Genomic DNA, 16573 nt, shown 5'->3' on the forward strand with positions numbered 1-16573 from the left:
TCATCCTTTTCACCTCTCCTCACCTTTCTCTCCACACCTCTTTCCTCACCCTCACTCCCCTTTACTCCCCTCACCCCTCTCCTCACCTGTCTCCCATCTCCTCAACACCTAGCACAGCACCTAGCAGGTCACCTAGTATAGCACCTAGCACAGCACCTAGAATAGCACTTGGCATCTAGCACAACACCTAGCAGGTCACCCAGCATAGCACCTAGCAGGTCACCTAGCATAGCACCTAGCATAGCACTTAGCATCTACAACAACACCTAGAAGGTCACCTAGCACAGAACCTGGTGTCAATAAACTTGTGTTGCTTGACCCTCAGTCCTTCCGTCCTTCTTTCTTCTACTTATTTTCCTTTCTCATTCATTCCATTTGTTTTCTTCATGCTCTTCTACTTCTGTCTTTCTTCTCTCCTCCCCTCTCTACCCCCTTCTCTCCTTTCCTCCTCCCTTGTTGCCCTGTCTTTTCTTCCTACCCTCCCTTCCCCCTCTCTTCCTCCCTTTTCCATCTAATCACCTCCTATCCCTCCCTAATTCTTCTTGAACTCCTCTCTCTCCCTCTATTCCCCTCCTTTCCACCCCTCATGACTCTCCCTGTATTCCTTCTCCCCCCCTCGTTCCTCCTCTCCTCAGAAGTTGTAAGGTGACACCAACAGGGTGACCCTGGCCAGGTGTTTGGCCTGGAAGACTCTGTCTGAGTACTCTGCCATGTCCACCTCCACGCTGACCTCCTGTTGACCTCGTATTGGCTGGACCAGGATCAGCTCTCCTGTCTGCCTATCAGAGCGCTGCATTACAAACAGGCCCCGCGGGTTTCCCCCGACAATGCCAAACCGCAGGCTGTCTGGGCCGGAGCGCCCAGAGGAGGGAGGGCTGGGCGGGGCGGCGGTGGCCATACGGAACAGCGTGGCAGGCGTCTGAAGGGCGGAGGGTAGGGGCAGAAAGTGGAAGGAGATGGTCTTGGGGGCGAGATGGCAGGAACGGCTCTCCATGGGGCAAGGATTCCTCTCACACTGACTGTAAAGGGGAGGGGGAGCAAAACAGAAGATTTAGAAAGGGGCAGGAGGAACAGTTTGAGGGAGGAACAGGAGGGGCTTAGGATAGATAATTTAAATAAAGAAATAGCATTAGAAGATAGAAATAACTTTCCTCTTCTTATGTCTTTTTTGACACTCTCACTCTCCTATATTTACTCTTCTCTCACCCTCCTTTGCGATCTTTCCCTCTCTCTCAGTCTCACCATCTCCTTTTCTGGTGTATTGACTGGCTTGCCGTGGTGCTGTGTTTCTCCCCAGGTTCAGGGCTCTACACTAACCTTTTCCACTAGTGGCACTTGCGCTACTAACTTTTTCATTTACTGGCGCAAAACATGATTTGGTCGCACAAATTATTTATAGTAAGCAGCTCTGGATAATAATGGAACAATAATGAACCTGTATTACATACAGATGAGCACTTTAAAGGTCCCATGGCATGAAAATGTCACTTTATGAGGTTATTTAACATTAATATGAGTTACCCTAGCCTGCCTTTGGTCCCCTGTTTCTAGCCCCCAATGGTTAGAAATGTCGATAGGTGTAAACCAAGACCTGGGTATTCTCCGCCTTTGAGAAAATTAAAGCTCAAATGCTCCGATCTGAAAATCTTCCCCTTATGTCGTCATAAGGGGAAAGGTTACCTCCCCATTCTCTGCTTTGCCCGCACAGAGAAAATTAGCTACGACCGTGCTAGCGCAATATCGTTTTTTCCTGGAGAGACATCATGGCTTGCAATGGCAGTTAGCCCCGCCTCACTCCTCCTCATAGCATTTTAAGCTACAGACACAGATATGGCACGTCCTAAGGAAAGCTCATTGTGGGACTGCTCATAGTGGCTGTAATTCTGCACCAAGGCTGAATTTCAGGAAAGAGACTTCAGATCCAGTATTAGGGGACCACTAAGGCCTATGTAAAAGCATCCAAAAACAGCATGCCATGGGAACTTTAATTACTTGCCATCTTTTAAACATACGTTTTCTTTAACATTGATTTGGATAGATTTACTGCAATATAAAATACAGTAGGCCTACATTATGAAGTGCAAAATGAATTTATTTGAGATTTCAACATGCTATGGTTGGGGCACAGATGGGCAGACTCCTGAACTCTTCAGGAAAAATAACACGAAATGCAGTGAGGAATCTAAATCGATACGAAAACATTAGACTTTTTAATAGGCTACACGTTGCGCCTTGCGCTGGCGAAAAACTTTGGCAATCCTAGAGCTAGGCTACTTATACGCTGGTGATGGCACCTATGGCTGGTATTCTTCGAGCCACTGGTGTCGAAATTCAGATGTCCGTATCATTCTCACTCACATGCTCCGTTTGACATGGCAGATTGTCCGATTCATTTTAACATGTCAGATTTGAGTAGCCTAGCTCTAGCTATATATGCGATTGCTGCGTGTCTTGACGAGAGGTTGATAAAAAAAAAAATCAAGGTTAGGCTACACCATTTCGGGAGGGGGTGGGGGGGTCGCGGGGCTGAAGCCAACTTGATGTGTTGAATAATCAGAGAACGTTTGAATACGTATTCTTAAAATACACATTACTGTTTTAATAAATGCTCATAATAAATCATAGCATATTGCCTAAAACCTAAAAAGGTAAGCACAAAAATAATCAGTGATACATTTGCGACCGATTAAAAATTACGGTCGCAATGGCATTTCAAAAGGTCGCAAATGTGACCATTTTGGTCGCAGTGTAGTGCCCTGAGGTTGTGCAGGCCTCGAGATCAGGCAGTACAACATTTCATGCCTGTGTTTCCAATTTGTGAGAAATTGCCAAATGCAGCCAACAAGGTTTGGGTGTCCAGGGTGGAGTTTAGAGCAGTGGTCGGCAACCTTTTTGATGTTAACCAAATACAAATCAATTAAAATGAGTAGCATGTGCCTGCAGAGCCGGAGAGGCTGCAGTTTTAGGACAGCAATTCTAGGACCCTAGTTTTATCTGACAGCGCCACCTAGCGAATTGGATAACCATAGACCGGAACAAGATAATCTATATTTTCCTGCAGTAGTGAATGTAGATTACGGCTCAACATTAAATTATAACAATAAGAAAAAGAAGAAGTGAACGTAGCTTGTTTCATAACAAGATGGACGCGAATCAGAGTGTAAGTAGCTAATGTGAATCACGTGCGGTTATGTATAAAACAATTCTGGTGTCTTGAATTGGACAATAAAGTTAACATTAGCTAGCTAAATTCAACTTTGTTGTCAATCATTTCACGACACCGGAGTGGTTTTATACATAACCACACGTGATTCACATTAGCTACTTTTACCTAATGAGCTACACTGATTGCCATCATACAACTGTTAACAACCAAGTTGAAGACAGAAAGTACTTTGTGGGGAATACTGCTTTGGTTGCGAAAATCTAGAAATCCCAAAAATGCGGTGCTGAAACTTCAGCTTCAAAATGTTTCTCTCAAGAGTGGTTGATGGGATGGAGGGAATAATGAAGAGTTGGATGGAGGGTTGCAGGTGTATTTGGTGGAGCGGTGAATGGATGTGATACTGCGATTGTTATTTTTTATTACTGTATATATATTTTAAATATACCGATATAATCCATAATTAACCAGTTTTCCTTGTTTCTTGCCTCTCTAAAACCATTTAAATAGCTGATGTTGTTGCGATCTAGTGACACTAAATAGTATATTTCGTCATCCAATCAGCTAGGTGGCACTGTCAGATAAAACTAGGGTCCTAGAACTGCGGTCCTAAAACTGCGGTCCTGAAACTGCAGCCTCTCCGGCTCTGCAGGAACATACTATAGACTAAAATAGGGTGCATTAGGAACCACATTGGATTCATGTGCATGAAAAGCTTGATTTGAGTCTGAGACATGAAAACACCAATGGTATATGGATTGCATTTAAATAGCACATTTTAGCAGCACCTAGTGGCACACCCAAAGCACTTTACATTTGCCTCTCATTCACCCATTCACTCACGGCGGCAGAGCTGCCATGCAAGGTCTCTAGCCTGCACATCCACAGCAACTTGGGGTTCAGAGTCTTGCTCAAGGACACTTCGACACAAGGCTAGAGGAGTCAGGGATCGAACCAGCAACCCAGCGATTAGTGGGTAACCCTCTCTGCCCCCTGAGACCCAGCTGCTCCTAATGTAACTTTTCATCAATGTTTATTTTTTATTACCATTCATGGATTCAAAATCATAAGAACAAAAAATATGTTTTCTACAATAGTTTCTTTCTGATGCCTGCAGTCCAGTAAACCAGACTGCCCGTCTTGTGCAGGCAAACACTCACACTAGCTAACACTACCCAAACACTCACACTAGCTAACACTACCCAAACACTCACACTAGCTAACACTACCCAAACACTCACACTAGCTAACACTACCCAAACACTCACACTAGCTAACACTACCCAAACACTCACACTAGCTAACACTACCCAAACACTCACACTAGCTAACACTACCCAAACACTCACACTAGCTAACACTACCCAAACACTCACACTAGCTAACACTACCCAAACACTCACACTAGCTAACACTACCCAAACACTCACACTAGCTAACACTACCCAAACACTCACACTAGCTAACACTACCCAAACACTCACACTAGCTAACACTACCCAAACACTCACACTAGCTAACACTACCCAAACACTCACACTAGCTAACACTACCCAAACACTCTCTCCAGTATTTGTAAACTAGACCGAACAGTGTTGTTGTCAACAGACAACAAAGACATTTATGTCTGCTGTGATGTTATATTATTTACTTAGGTAAGTTGAATATATATTTTGTAACTTTAATATCTGTCCTGTTTGGGCACTGTATGAACGTCCAGCTATACATAGGCAAGCACATTTTTCTGTTGCTGTTATGTGCTAAACTGAAAATAATTGACAGCCATGCATTTGTATGCCTTTGCCAAACAGTTGTTAGCTATGATAGATAGCTAGCGGAGTTGTCAGAACACAGTCTGAGACCATTGTTCCTTTGGTTTCAGGATGACCAGGGGGGGGGTGTTCCAGGTACATTTACATTTATTCATTTAGCAGACGCTTTTATCCAAAGCGACTTCCAAGAGAGAGCTTTACAAAGTGCATAGGTCACTGATCATAACAACAAGATAGCCAAAAAACATTGCGAGTAGCCAAAACATGAAGCACACATTGTGAACAACCAAAGTAAGTGCCAACGGGAAGAACCATAAGAGCATGTAGTTAAACAAGTTACAATTAAACAACATGAACCGCTATAAGTGCAAGTGTACCTGTGGAAAAAAGCAAGCAACAGTAATAAAAACAATATATCACAGCGAGAACAAAAATTTAAAACAGTTACCACTAACCACAAGAGCAACAAGTCTCTAAGCAAGAGTCATTGTGATCCTTGAGGAAACTAACATCGGGTCAAGCGAACCATTCCTAAGTACCGTTGTACTCCCGGAACAAGTGCGTCTTGAGCCTTTTCTTGAAGGTGGAAAGACAGTCAGTATCTCTGATGGAGGTGGGGAGTTGATTCCACCACTGGGGGGCCAGACAGGAGAAGAGCTTGTGTTGGGACCGGGCGGTCTTGAGCGGTGGGACCACCAGGCGGTTGTCTGAAGAAGACCGTAGGTGACGGGTGGGGGTGTAAGGCTGGAGGAGAGACTTGATGTAGTGGAGAGACTTGATGTAGTCATCATCATCCTTAATAAACCCGCTACCGTCACCTACGGTAGCGGGTTTAACAAACTCTGAGCCTAACCCTAAAATCTGAGTTGAGTTACTCTAAAATGGGAAACTCCCGACTTTTCGCTTACTGAAAAGCTGATTTTAATTTAATTTCAACTCTGAGTACGTCAACTCGGAGTTAAGCGCGGGGATGAGAACTATTAAAAGCCAATATCAATGGAGCTCCGATACTAGCATACACCATGGCACCCGGCACCAAAAAACGTCCTACTTCGCCGCACTTCAGATATAAGTTTTATTTCGTGTTTATGGTCATTCTGAACACATATTCCGGAAAAAAAAGCAACACGGCTGTAGCAGCATATAGCTTACAATTGGCGTGGGAGATAATTACTGCCGAGTCAATGCATACATTTGAATGCAGTCCATACATTGAATATTTAACCCCACTGTCCGTTAATATTACAGGAGAAAAAGTGGTGGACTTAATAAAATAACATGTTCAATGTTATATTAAATATAAAAACATACTACGAACAGGTAAGGCATATTTTGCTTAGGCTATACGCTTGTGATTATAGCCTCGATGTCACCTTGGTTTTAATCATATTCAACATGATACAAAGTAAATATCAACTGGTGCCTATTTCAACTTGTAGTAGCAGTTTCCCCCAACAAAATGCTTTTCATCAAAGGATGATGATGACTACATCAAGTCTCTCCACTACATCAAGTCTCTCCTCCAGCCTTACACCCCCACCCGCCACTTACGGTCTTCTTCTGACAACCGTCTGGTGGTCCCACTGCTCAAGAGCGCCCGGTCCCAACACAAGCTCTTCTCCTGTCTGGCCCCCCAATGGTGGAATCAACTCCCCAACTCCATCAGGGAAACTGACTGTCTCCCCACCTTCAAGAAAAGGCTCAAGACGCACTTGTTCCGGGAGTACAACGGCACTTAGGAATGCTTGGCTGGACCTGATGTTAGTTTCCTCCAGGATCACAATGACTGTTATTGAGAGACTTGTTGCTCTTGTTAAATTCTTGTACTCGCTGTGAAAGATTCTTTTACTGTTGATTGTTTTTCTACAATCTTGTACCATTTGTATTTTTTGTAATATTTGTATTTTTAGTATCTTATATTGTAAATTACTGCAACTTATATTTTATTGTATAGTTTATTTCAATCTAATTCCACTTAGTATTGCTAGTTAGTGGTATAGTTAGTATAACTATACTTAGTATAGTTAGTCCTCATATTTTATTTTTTTATTCCTATATTTTAATGTTTGCACCTTCCTGCCAAAGCAAATTCCTTGACTGTGCAAACTTTCATGGCGAATAAAGGCCATTCTGATTCTGATACAGGTACACTTGCACTTTTGAGTTTCATGTTGTTTAATTGTAACTTGTTTAACTGCATGCTCTTATGGATCTTCCCTTTGGCAGTTATTTAGTTTTCACAATGTATGCTTCATGTTTTGACTGTTCGCAGTGTTTGGGGCTATCTCGTTGTTATGATCAGTGACCTATGTACTTTTGTAAAGCTCTCTCTTGGAAGTCGCTTTGGATAAAAGCGTCTGCTTAATGCATAAATGTAAATGTAAATGATTAAGATGATTACTTTCAGTTACCCAGCTTCACGAACCCTAACAACCGCAATCACGACAAGCACGACGGTGGTTATCAACTGTCTAACTCAACCCAAATCTTTCCAATCTAGAGACGTGCGCGTTCACATAAAAGGGGCGGTGTTTGCACCGTATGTCTATTCGCAAACATCGACAAAACGAGACGCAAATTTCACGCAGGAGGAGCAGACAATAATCTTACAAACTTTGTCTGCTCGTCCTGTGTGAAATATTGTAAGACAAACATATCAGGAATACAGAAATAATACAGGCAAAAAGCAACACAGTCGCTGCTGCCAAACTGGCAGAAAATAGCAGACGCTGTAAATGCGTAAGCTACATGACTTATTGATATCACTGCCCCAGGCACAAGATGTGACCATAATTACACTTGTGCATTCCATAACGTTAAACTTTTGTTGCTGTATTATTTTAGTTGCATCCCTGGCAGTGGCAAACGATCGTGGGAGCAAATAAAAAACTAAAGAGGGTACAATTTCTGGGGAAATTGTAGGGTGTGCTTGCTTGCGTCGGTTGCACAGGGGTCCGTTTTTTAATGACATTTTTACAACGGATATTTCTGTATATTTTATATAAAAATGCATAGGCCTACTTATTATTTATAATGATTACAAAGCATATTTTTTTGGCTGATCATTTACAACTCCAAATACGAGTGAAGTGTAGAATGAAATAGATGTCTTCTCATTTCCCCTGCAAGAGCCAGCCTCATAGCTGAATCAAAACGAATAAATGTGGCAGACCGGTGTAAAAATTGACCTAATCTCTATGACTTAAACGTCCTTTTAAGTTTTTCCCTTCTCGTGATATTTTCAGGCATTTAGCCTACTCATATTGCATTCGTTAATTAATAAAGAACCCCCTTTGAAGATTATTCTACGACGTTACCGGCAGTAGAAGTTGGAATCGCGATTCAAACAGTACCATCTGCTAACTGAAAATATGCCCCCAAAAACGTAATTAAGCTTGACATTTATTTAGTGGAAAATCGCTCATTCATAAAAAGCTCACTGGTAGCGATCATTGTCAGTAACAACGCAAAATGCGATATAGCCCTGTGTGGAGAAGCTGCCCCGGTAAATTGTATTACTACTGCTCTGGATAAGAGTGTCTGCTAAATGACTAAATGTACTACAGTACTAGACTACTACTGTGTTCGTCTTGGTAGCGATTGCGTTGGTTGAATTCGATTTAACGTTCCGTTGTACGGTTTAGGCTGAAATTAATTATTTTCATGAACAGATTGACAAAGTTTAGGTTGTGGCAATGAAGTTCAGGTTAGTAGTCAGATAGTTTCACCTATTGAAAGACTTTTGATTTAAGTAAGGGGAGTGCCGAACATGTTCTGTCGCCGTTTGACTTCCTAAACAGCTGTGTACTGTACAGTATGTTTTTGTAGTGTCTCGCGTAGGCTACAGCGTTGCAGTGAGCAACACTGGTTTGAAACCACAGGTAATGATAATTTCACCAACAAATCGTTTACTTGTAATGTAATGTCATAATAAATCCTACAACGAAAATGTATTTGCGAGGAATGTTTATTTTAACGATTGAAAACAGATGCATCATAGACCACTGTAGTATGTGTTGCCCGGGCAACAGAGGCTAATGTCATGATGCTAATGCTTCAGTGAAATAGTAGACTACCGTTTCCGAAAGTAGATGTGGGCCTACTTCCTTACTAATATCAGCTAATATTGTACATTACATTTCACAATTGTGTTTCACATCACAAAGTAAAATGAGTAAATAGTTATCACCCTGGCCTCTTTGCTGCTGGCGTTTCTGCAGCTGCCTTGCAGTAAAGCTATAGTTAGCCTAGCTATCCCCCAAGTTAACAGATGCGAAACAAATGTTCTGCTACAGGTAATCACGCGTGTTTTTGTGACGTAGTGACGTTAGTTACGTCAGTGACTGTGGCTAGCAAGTTAGCCACCGTTAGCTTCACTTTTCACCACAAAAACGTAATTTGAAGTTAAACCATCCAACGGAACGTAAACAGCAAATGTTTACTCCTCGACAGGTCTGCAAACGCCTTTGTAAACCGAGATTTGTTAAAACGTTTGTTAACCGAGACCACAGGTCGAGGTTTACAAACAAATCGTTTTAACAAATCGAGGCGACAAAGCGTTTGCTGACCTGTCAAGGAGTAAACATTTGATTTCTTATATACTACAACAATACGTGGGAAGATCACAAATAAAACAGGTCGAATCTGGAGCAGACGCCATGTTGTCAGAGCAATCAGCTGCACTTGCACTGGTGACGTCACTACACCTCCAAGGCAACATATCAACAACATCAATTCGTCTTCTGTCTGCTTCAGATACTTTTTTTACACACAAAGCGATTGCGGGGCGTTTGCGGACCTGTGCAGAAACCATATTTGGTTGTTTTAGTTTTTTTTTTGGCAACTTAGGCTACTTTGTTGCCGAGCAGATGCTACGTTGTTAAGGTCAATGGCTACATCTCCAAGGCAACCGCTTGTTGCTAGGTCCATAAAACCGTTTATTTACCTATGCGAACATTCGGGAGGTATATAAACGGTATTATTAACTTTTGAGAACGTCTTCTGGACCAATAGGAACAGCGTATTGGTCCAATTATTACACTAGTATATAAGAAATAAAAATACAACCAACGCAATCGCTGCCAAGACGAACCTTTTGACACCGCCGTTGTGTATGTAGTCCAAATATTGACTGATCCTTAGGGGGGCGAAAATAAACAATAATAAATAAATATATAGGTGAGAGAACAAAAGTTGCGCCCTTGCCGAAGGCAAAGCACACCCAATAATACAAATGACTTTTGCAAATAGATATTTTTTTCGAAAATTAACAAAATATTGGTGGAGACGATTGTGTCTTTCCCAAACTCTGGTCATGACTAGTCCCTATGGTCCCTATGAAAACCTACGCCCTTGGACACATGCAATCAACATGACAAGACTGCCATCGTCAGAACCTCCCCACTGAATCCGGTGAGTCTTCCCAATGCATCATGGGAAAAGCTTGCAGTGGACTTTGTTGGCCCTTACCTCCGTGCGCCTCCGGATTGCCGCTATGCCATTACTGTTGTGGATTATTACAGCAAGTGGCCAGAGGTGGCCTTCACCTCTGAGGTGACTTCAGCTACAGCCATTACGTTTCTTTCCACTGTCTTCAGCCGTGAAGGGAACCCGATTGAGCTGGTGAAAGACAACGGGTCAGCTTTTATATCTGCTGAATTTGAAGCATTCCTTGCCAGCCGAGAAATTAAACATTGCCGTAGTTCCATCTATTATCCACGATGCAATGGCCAAGTTGAAAGATGGAACAGGTGCCTCAAAGACTGCCTCCAGAAAGCAGACATTGAGGGTAAACCTTGGAAGCAGTTTACTACTGATTTCTTGTTCTCTTATCGTGCTACTCCCCATGCAATCACACAAGTCTCCCCTGCTGAACTGCTGCATGGTCGCCCGATGACCACCAAATTGAACATTAGAGGTTTGCCTACACCTCCTTTGCAGTTGGACGATGCAGAACTGAGAGACACTGTTAAGAAGAAACAACTCAAATCAAAGGAGTACACTGACAAACACTGCAGTGCACAGATCCCGACATTTCAGGTTGGTGGCTTTGTGCGCATTAAAAAGCCTACTCTGATAAAGAAAGGTGCTCACAAGTTTACAAAGCCATTGCAAGTCATTGAACAGAGAGGCAACCTTTCGCCTCTCTGATGGCAAAATCTGGAACGCAAGTCATCTTGCCCCTGCCTTGCCAGTCAACATGCCTGTGCTTCCCAATCCACATCATCCTGATGAGACACATGAGCTGCTGCAGGCCACACCGCCTGCTACTACATTGCCATCTAGGAGAACTGTTCGTGTTCCAGAATGGCACAATGACTATGTAACATAGACACTTTTCCAAAAGAAAGAGGGAAGAGATTTTCATTTATGAAAATGTGTTACATTGTGTTCTATAGCTGTGTGCACTGAATGATATTGATCTGTTGTATCATTTGTAATTGTAAATATTCTGCATATGTTATGCTTTATTTTGTTCAAGGTTTAAATACTGAACATGTTAAAGCTTATATGTTGAAGTACAGTCTCTTAAGGTAAAGAAAAAACATACAGTATATGGTAAATACTGAAGTTGTGATTGTTCTGCCTAATAAAGTTCTTAATAGGTAGGCTAGTTGTACAATGGGCCACCGGCACAGATTCTTTAAGAAAGAGGGAATATGTGGTATATCTTACATTCCACTAGGGGCGCTACGCTAGGATAATGAGATACCTGAGGAAATGTATGTGAATATGATTGATGAAGAAGTGAAGTAAAGTTGAGTTCTACACTACGTCTGCTCCGTTGCTTGCTTTCACCTTACTATAGAACACTATTGCATTCAAGCGTATGCATTGATTCGGCAGCAATTGTCTCCCACGCCAATTGTATACGGTGCTACAGCCGTGTTGCTTTTTTCCGGAATAGGCTATGTGCTCAGATTTACCATAAACACGTAAAAAAAAACTTAGATCTGAAGTGTGGTGAAGTAGGACAACGTTTTTTGTCGCCGGGTGCCATGGTGGATCCTAGTATTGGAGCTCCATTGATGTTGGCTTTTAAAAGTTCTCATGCCGCGCTTAACTCAGAGTGGATGTACTCCGAGTTGACTCAACAAATTCAAATCTGCTTTTCTGGAACCGAAAATTCTGAGTTTCCCATTTTAGATTAACTCAACTCAGAGTTCAGGGTTAGGTTCACAGTCTGTTAAACCCGCGACCTGGAATACCCCCCTGTCCTACAAGAAACATGATGCAGGACTATGACTAGGACTTGAGTGGACAGTTGCTGCCATCCATTGTCACCAAAGCCTTAACCCTAACACTAAAGCCTTAATGTGGCTATGGTGTGAACAAAGATGGGACATCTTAGTTTGTAAAAGTTTTGTGTAAGAGTCACGTTTAGAAGTGAAATAGCTTGTAATGTTATGTTATGATGTTATGATAAATATGTACACCCATATTTAAAATATTTTTTCTTCGCAGTGGAACAACACAGCTCCCTCAGATAACAAGCACCAAACCCAGACAGATCTGTGCTGGCAGTACCAATTCAAATATATTCAAAGTAAAAGAGTTCCCATAATATAAGGTAATGATAGTAAAGCAAATTACTGTTTTGTCTCACATTTGATCTGTTTTTAATCTGACAGTACTTTTCTGTTTTTCAACAGATATTTTAAGCAGCGAGTTTAAGACTTACCAGCATTTCAGGAAATGAATCAGTAAGAAATCATTTTCATTATAAGCTATTCAATGTTATGAACGTTAAAATGGTGTAATGGTAACAGTGGGCAATATTTAAATGTACCGTCTTCCTTTTTTTCTATTACAGCTTTGATGCCCAGAAACCTGGAGCTTTGATGACCTATTGTGGTTTTGGCAAGAACACACAGTGATGTAGAACCAGTTAAGTTTCAGCTGCTACCCATTTCTGATGTCCATCTCCCATAGATGGTTTTCCTGTGCAGGTCCCGCCTGACTGGACCAGGCCAGGCATCAATATCTTTCTAAAATGATCAGCGAATTCTGTTATGATGAGGCACAAAACGTCACATGCTCTCCACCAAAGTCTACTGCACCTCAGAACAAGGCAGTCCAATTTCAGATTCACTTCAACTGCATCTTCCCAGTTGTTTTATTATCTTGTAAATAAATGTTGTATTCTGTTCATGGTGTGATTTTAAACAAAATGCAAAAAATGAATATCTTTTGTCTGTTAAATTGTATCCCAAGAGTATTGCTATGTCTATTGGTTTATAAAAGTAGGGTTAGCTAACTACCCCACTGACAGATAATGACAAGGAGTCAGGTGGCTGAGCGGTGAGGGAAGCGGGCTAGTAATCCGAAGGTTGCCAGTTCGATTCCCGGTCATGCCAACTGACATTGTGTCCTTGGGCAAGGCACTTCACCCTACTTGCCTCGGGGGGAATGTCCCTGTACTTACTGTAAGTCGCTCTGGATAAGAGCGTCTGCTAAATGACTAAATGTAAATGTAAATGTAAATGTCTAGTAGGGGGTTATGGTGGGGGGGAGTTATTGCTGCCACCCATTACCTGCCTGTGAGAAGTGTGAAAAAGTTGAAGGGGATTTCCTCTGCTAGTTAGAGTATTCAAGATACAGAGGCCTCAGAAAAGATCTGCAACCAGAAGTAAGGACGCACAGATCACATTGACTTTTAAAAGGTGATAGTAAGTAGAAGACTAACAGGCTTGCAGGCTAGGCAGCTAACAGGCTACCTAAAGAATCTTGAGGTGAGGAGCATGGGTATTTGGTGTCTCGGAAGGGGCTCATACTTTCTCTAAATACAGACCAGCAGACAAACAGGCCGATAGACAGACCAGCTGAAAGACCGATAGGCAGGCAGGAACACAGACCGACTGTAGATTGTCTACTCACAATGGAGACGTCTTGATGTAGCTCACATTGCCATGGGAATGTGGACACTCGGGGTTGACACACCGGAAGCCTCCGCCCGTGTTGATGCAGGTGGTCCCTCTGGAACAGTTATGCTGCTGGGACAGACACTCGTCCACATCTGGAGAGCACAACCCTCATGGAGTGGGAGGGGGGAAAGAGGGAGAGGTGGGGGGAGAGACTCTTTTATTTAGTTCTACAGTTTTGCCTCACTCTGACTCATCTCCCATGCTGCTGCTGGGAAGAGTAGAGGTCACTCCTTCCACAAGCTAGCAGGCTAACATGCTAGCAGGCTTAAAGTCCAACAGGCTAGCTAGCAGCCTGTAAACCTTACAGGCTAACATTCTAGCAGGCTAACAGTATAGACGCTAACAGGCTAAAAGACAGTGGGTTAACATGCTAGCAGGCTAACATGCTAGCAGTCTAACTGGCTATCTGATAGGGGGATAACGCAGTAGCATGCTATCAGGCTAGCAGTTTAACATGCTTGAAAGCTAACAGACTAACAAGCTAAACGATAATAGGTTGCCAACAGACACAGAGCATAACCAGCCCCACAGCCATCTATCCCCACAGCCTGCCTGCAAGCCCCAGTCTAAGAGAGTGTGTATGTGTGTGTGTGTGCAGGGTCTCTGAGTGTGTGTGCTTGTGTATGCAGGGTCTCTAAGTGTGTGTGTGTGTAAAAATATCTTTACTGTTGATTGTCTTTTCTACAGGTACACTCTTGCACTCTTGTGGGGAGTTTCATGTTGTTCAATTGTAACTTGTTTAACTGCATGCTCTTATGGTTCTTCCCTTTGGCACTTATTTGGTTTTCCACAATGTATGCTTCATGTTTTGGCTGCTTGAAATGTTTGGGGCTATCTCGTTGTTATGATCAGTGACCTATGCTCTTTTGTAAAGCTCGCTCTTGGAAGTCGCTTTGGATAAAAGCGTCTGCTAAATGCATAAATGTAAATGTGTATGCAGGGTGTCTGAGTGTGTGTGTGTCTGCAGGGTCTCTGAGTGTGTGTGCGTGTGTATGCAGGTTCTCTGAGTGTGTGTGTGTGTGTATGCAGGGTCTCTGAGTGTGTGTGTGTGTGTGTGTGTGTGTATGCAGGGTCTTTGAGTGTGTGTGCGTGTGTGTGTGTATAGCAGTCTCTGACGGTGTGTGTGCAGTGTCTCTGATTGTGTGTGTGCAGTGTCTCTGATTGTGTGTGTGCAGTGTCTCTGATTGTGTGTGTGCTCACCCTCACAGCTGCGCGAGTCGGAGAGCAGCTTGTAGCCGTGGGGGCAGGAGCAGTGGTAGGACCCGGGTATGTTCACACACGCATGAGCACACAGCTTCCCCCCCTGGTCCAGCCGAAACACCTCACACTCATTAACATCTGGGAGAGAGAACACACAGATATACTTACTCACACACACATGCACTCACACTAGGGATGGGGGGTATGGCCTAAAATGTTTATCACTCTATAATTCGTAAGCACTAACGGTAACGGTATATATCACGATATATTAGTTATTCCTAAAATGTCACGACAATGCAATCCGCACCGCAGCTAATCTACCGCACTCGGACGGATTTGGATTGGGTAACTCTGGTGTGTCGCATGAGTTTAACTTTTGCAGTGCTTTGCCAAATAACTTCTTAATAACTTCTAGGGCTGTCAATGACTAAGATTTTCTTTGGTCGACCAAGACTCGACTAAACACTTCTGAAAATCGACTAATCGAAATTTGAAACATTTTTTTTTTCTATAAATGTCACAATGTTTTTTATCAAACCCTTTTGTGTGATGTTTTACCTCACTGTTTTAAGAGATAATATGAAAGAAATACATAGCCTAAGTAAGAAGGGAGATTGACAACTAGACAAACATAAATGTAGTAATGAAGTCTTTCGAGCGCCTGGTGCTGGCACACCTTAAATCCATCACTGACCCTCTACTGGACCCCCTGCAGTTTGCCTACAGAGCCAACAGGTCTGTGGACGATGCAGTTAACACCTGCAGGTGGATCACAGACTTCCTGTCTGACAGGAAGCAGTGCGTTAAGCTGGGAACACAAGTCTCTGACTCCCGGTCCATCAGCACCGGATCACCTCAGGGCTGCGTCCTTTCTCCTCTGCTCTTCTCCCTGTACACCAACAGTTGCACCTCCAGTCATCCGTCCGTCAAACTCCTGAAGTTTGCGGACGACACCACCCTTATTGGGCTCATCTCTGGTGGAGACGAGTCTGATTATAGGTGGGAAGCGGCCAACCTGGTGACCTGGTGCAGCCAGAACAACTTAGAGCTCAATGCTCTTAAGACAGTGGAGATGGTTGTGGACTTCAGGAGGAACACAGCCCCACTCACCCCCATCACCCTGTGTGACTCCCCAGTCAACACTGTGGAGTCCTTCCGCTTCCTGGGCACTATCCTCTCCCAGGACCTCAAGTGGGAACTGAACATCAGCTCCCTCATCAAGAAAGCACAACAGAGGATGTACTTCCTTCGGCAGCTGAAGAAGTTCAACCTGCCAAAGACAATGATGGTGCACTTCTACTCAGCCATCATTGAGTCCATCCTCACCTCCTCCATCACCATCTGGTACGCTGCTGCCACTGCCAAGGACAAGAGCAGACTGCAGCGTATCATCCGTACTGCTGAGAAGGTGATTGGCTGCAATCTGCCTACCCTCGAGGACCTGCACACCTCGAGGACCCTGAGGCGAGCGAGGAAGATTGTGGCTGACTCCTCCCACCCTGGACACTCCC

The 16573-nt window shown here is 43.3% G+C and overlaps 1 protein-coding gene across 1 annotated transcript in view; it reads right to left on the minus strand.

The window, feature by feature from the left end:
• Window positions 1-631: 631 nt before the first annotated feature.
• Window positions 632-16573, minus strand: part of LOC136942912 (fibulin-7) — a 44578-nt gene continuing 28636 nt past the window's right edge. The window contains exons 6-8 of the mRNA XM_067235967.1: window positions 15060-15197; window positions 13813-13966; window positions 632-1019 (exon numbers count right to left, since the gene is read on the minus strand). Of these exons, the coding sequence (XP_067092068.1) occupies window positions 632-1019; window positions 13813-13966; window positions 15060-15197 (680 nt within the window). The remainder of the gene's footprint in view (window positions 1020-13812; window positions 13967-15059; window positions 15198-16573) is intronic.

This window comes from Osmerus mordax, chromosome 5 (genome assembly GCF_038355195.1).
Source record: "Osmerus mordax isolate fOsmMor3 chromosome 5, fOsmMor3.pri, whole genome shotgun sequence".
NCBI classification, from domain to species: domain Eukaryota; kingdom Metazoa; phylum Chordata; class Actinopteri; order Osmeriformes; family Osmeridae; genus Osmerus; species Osmerus mordax.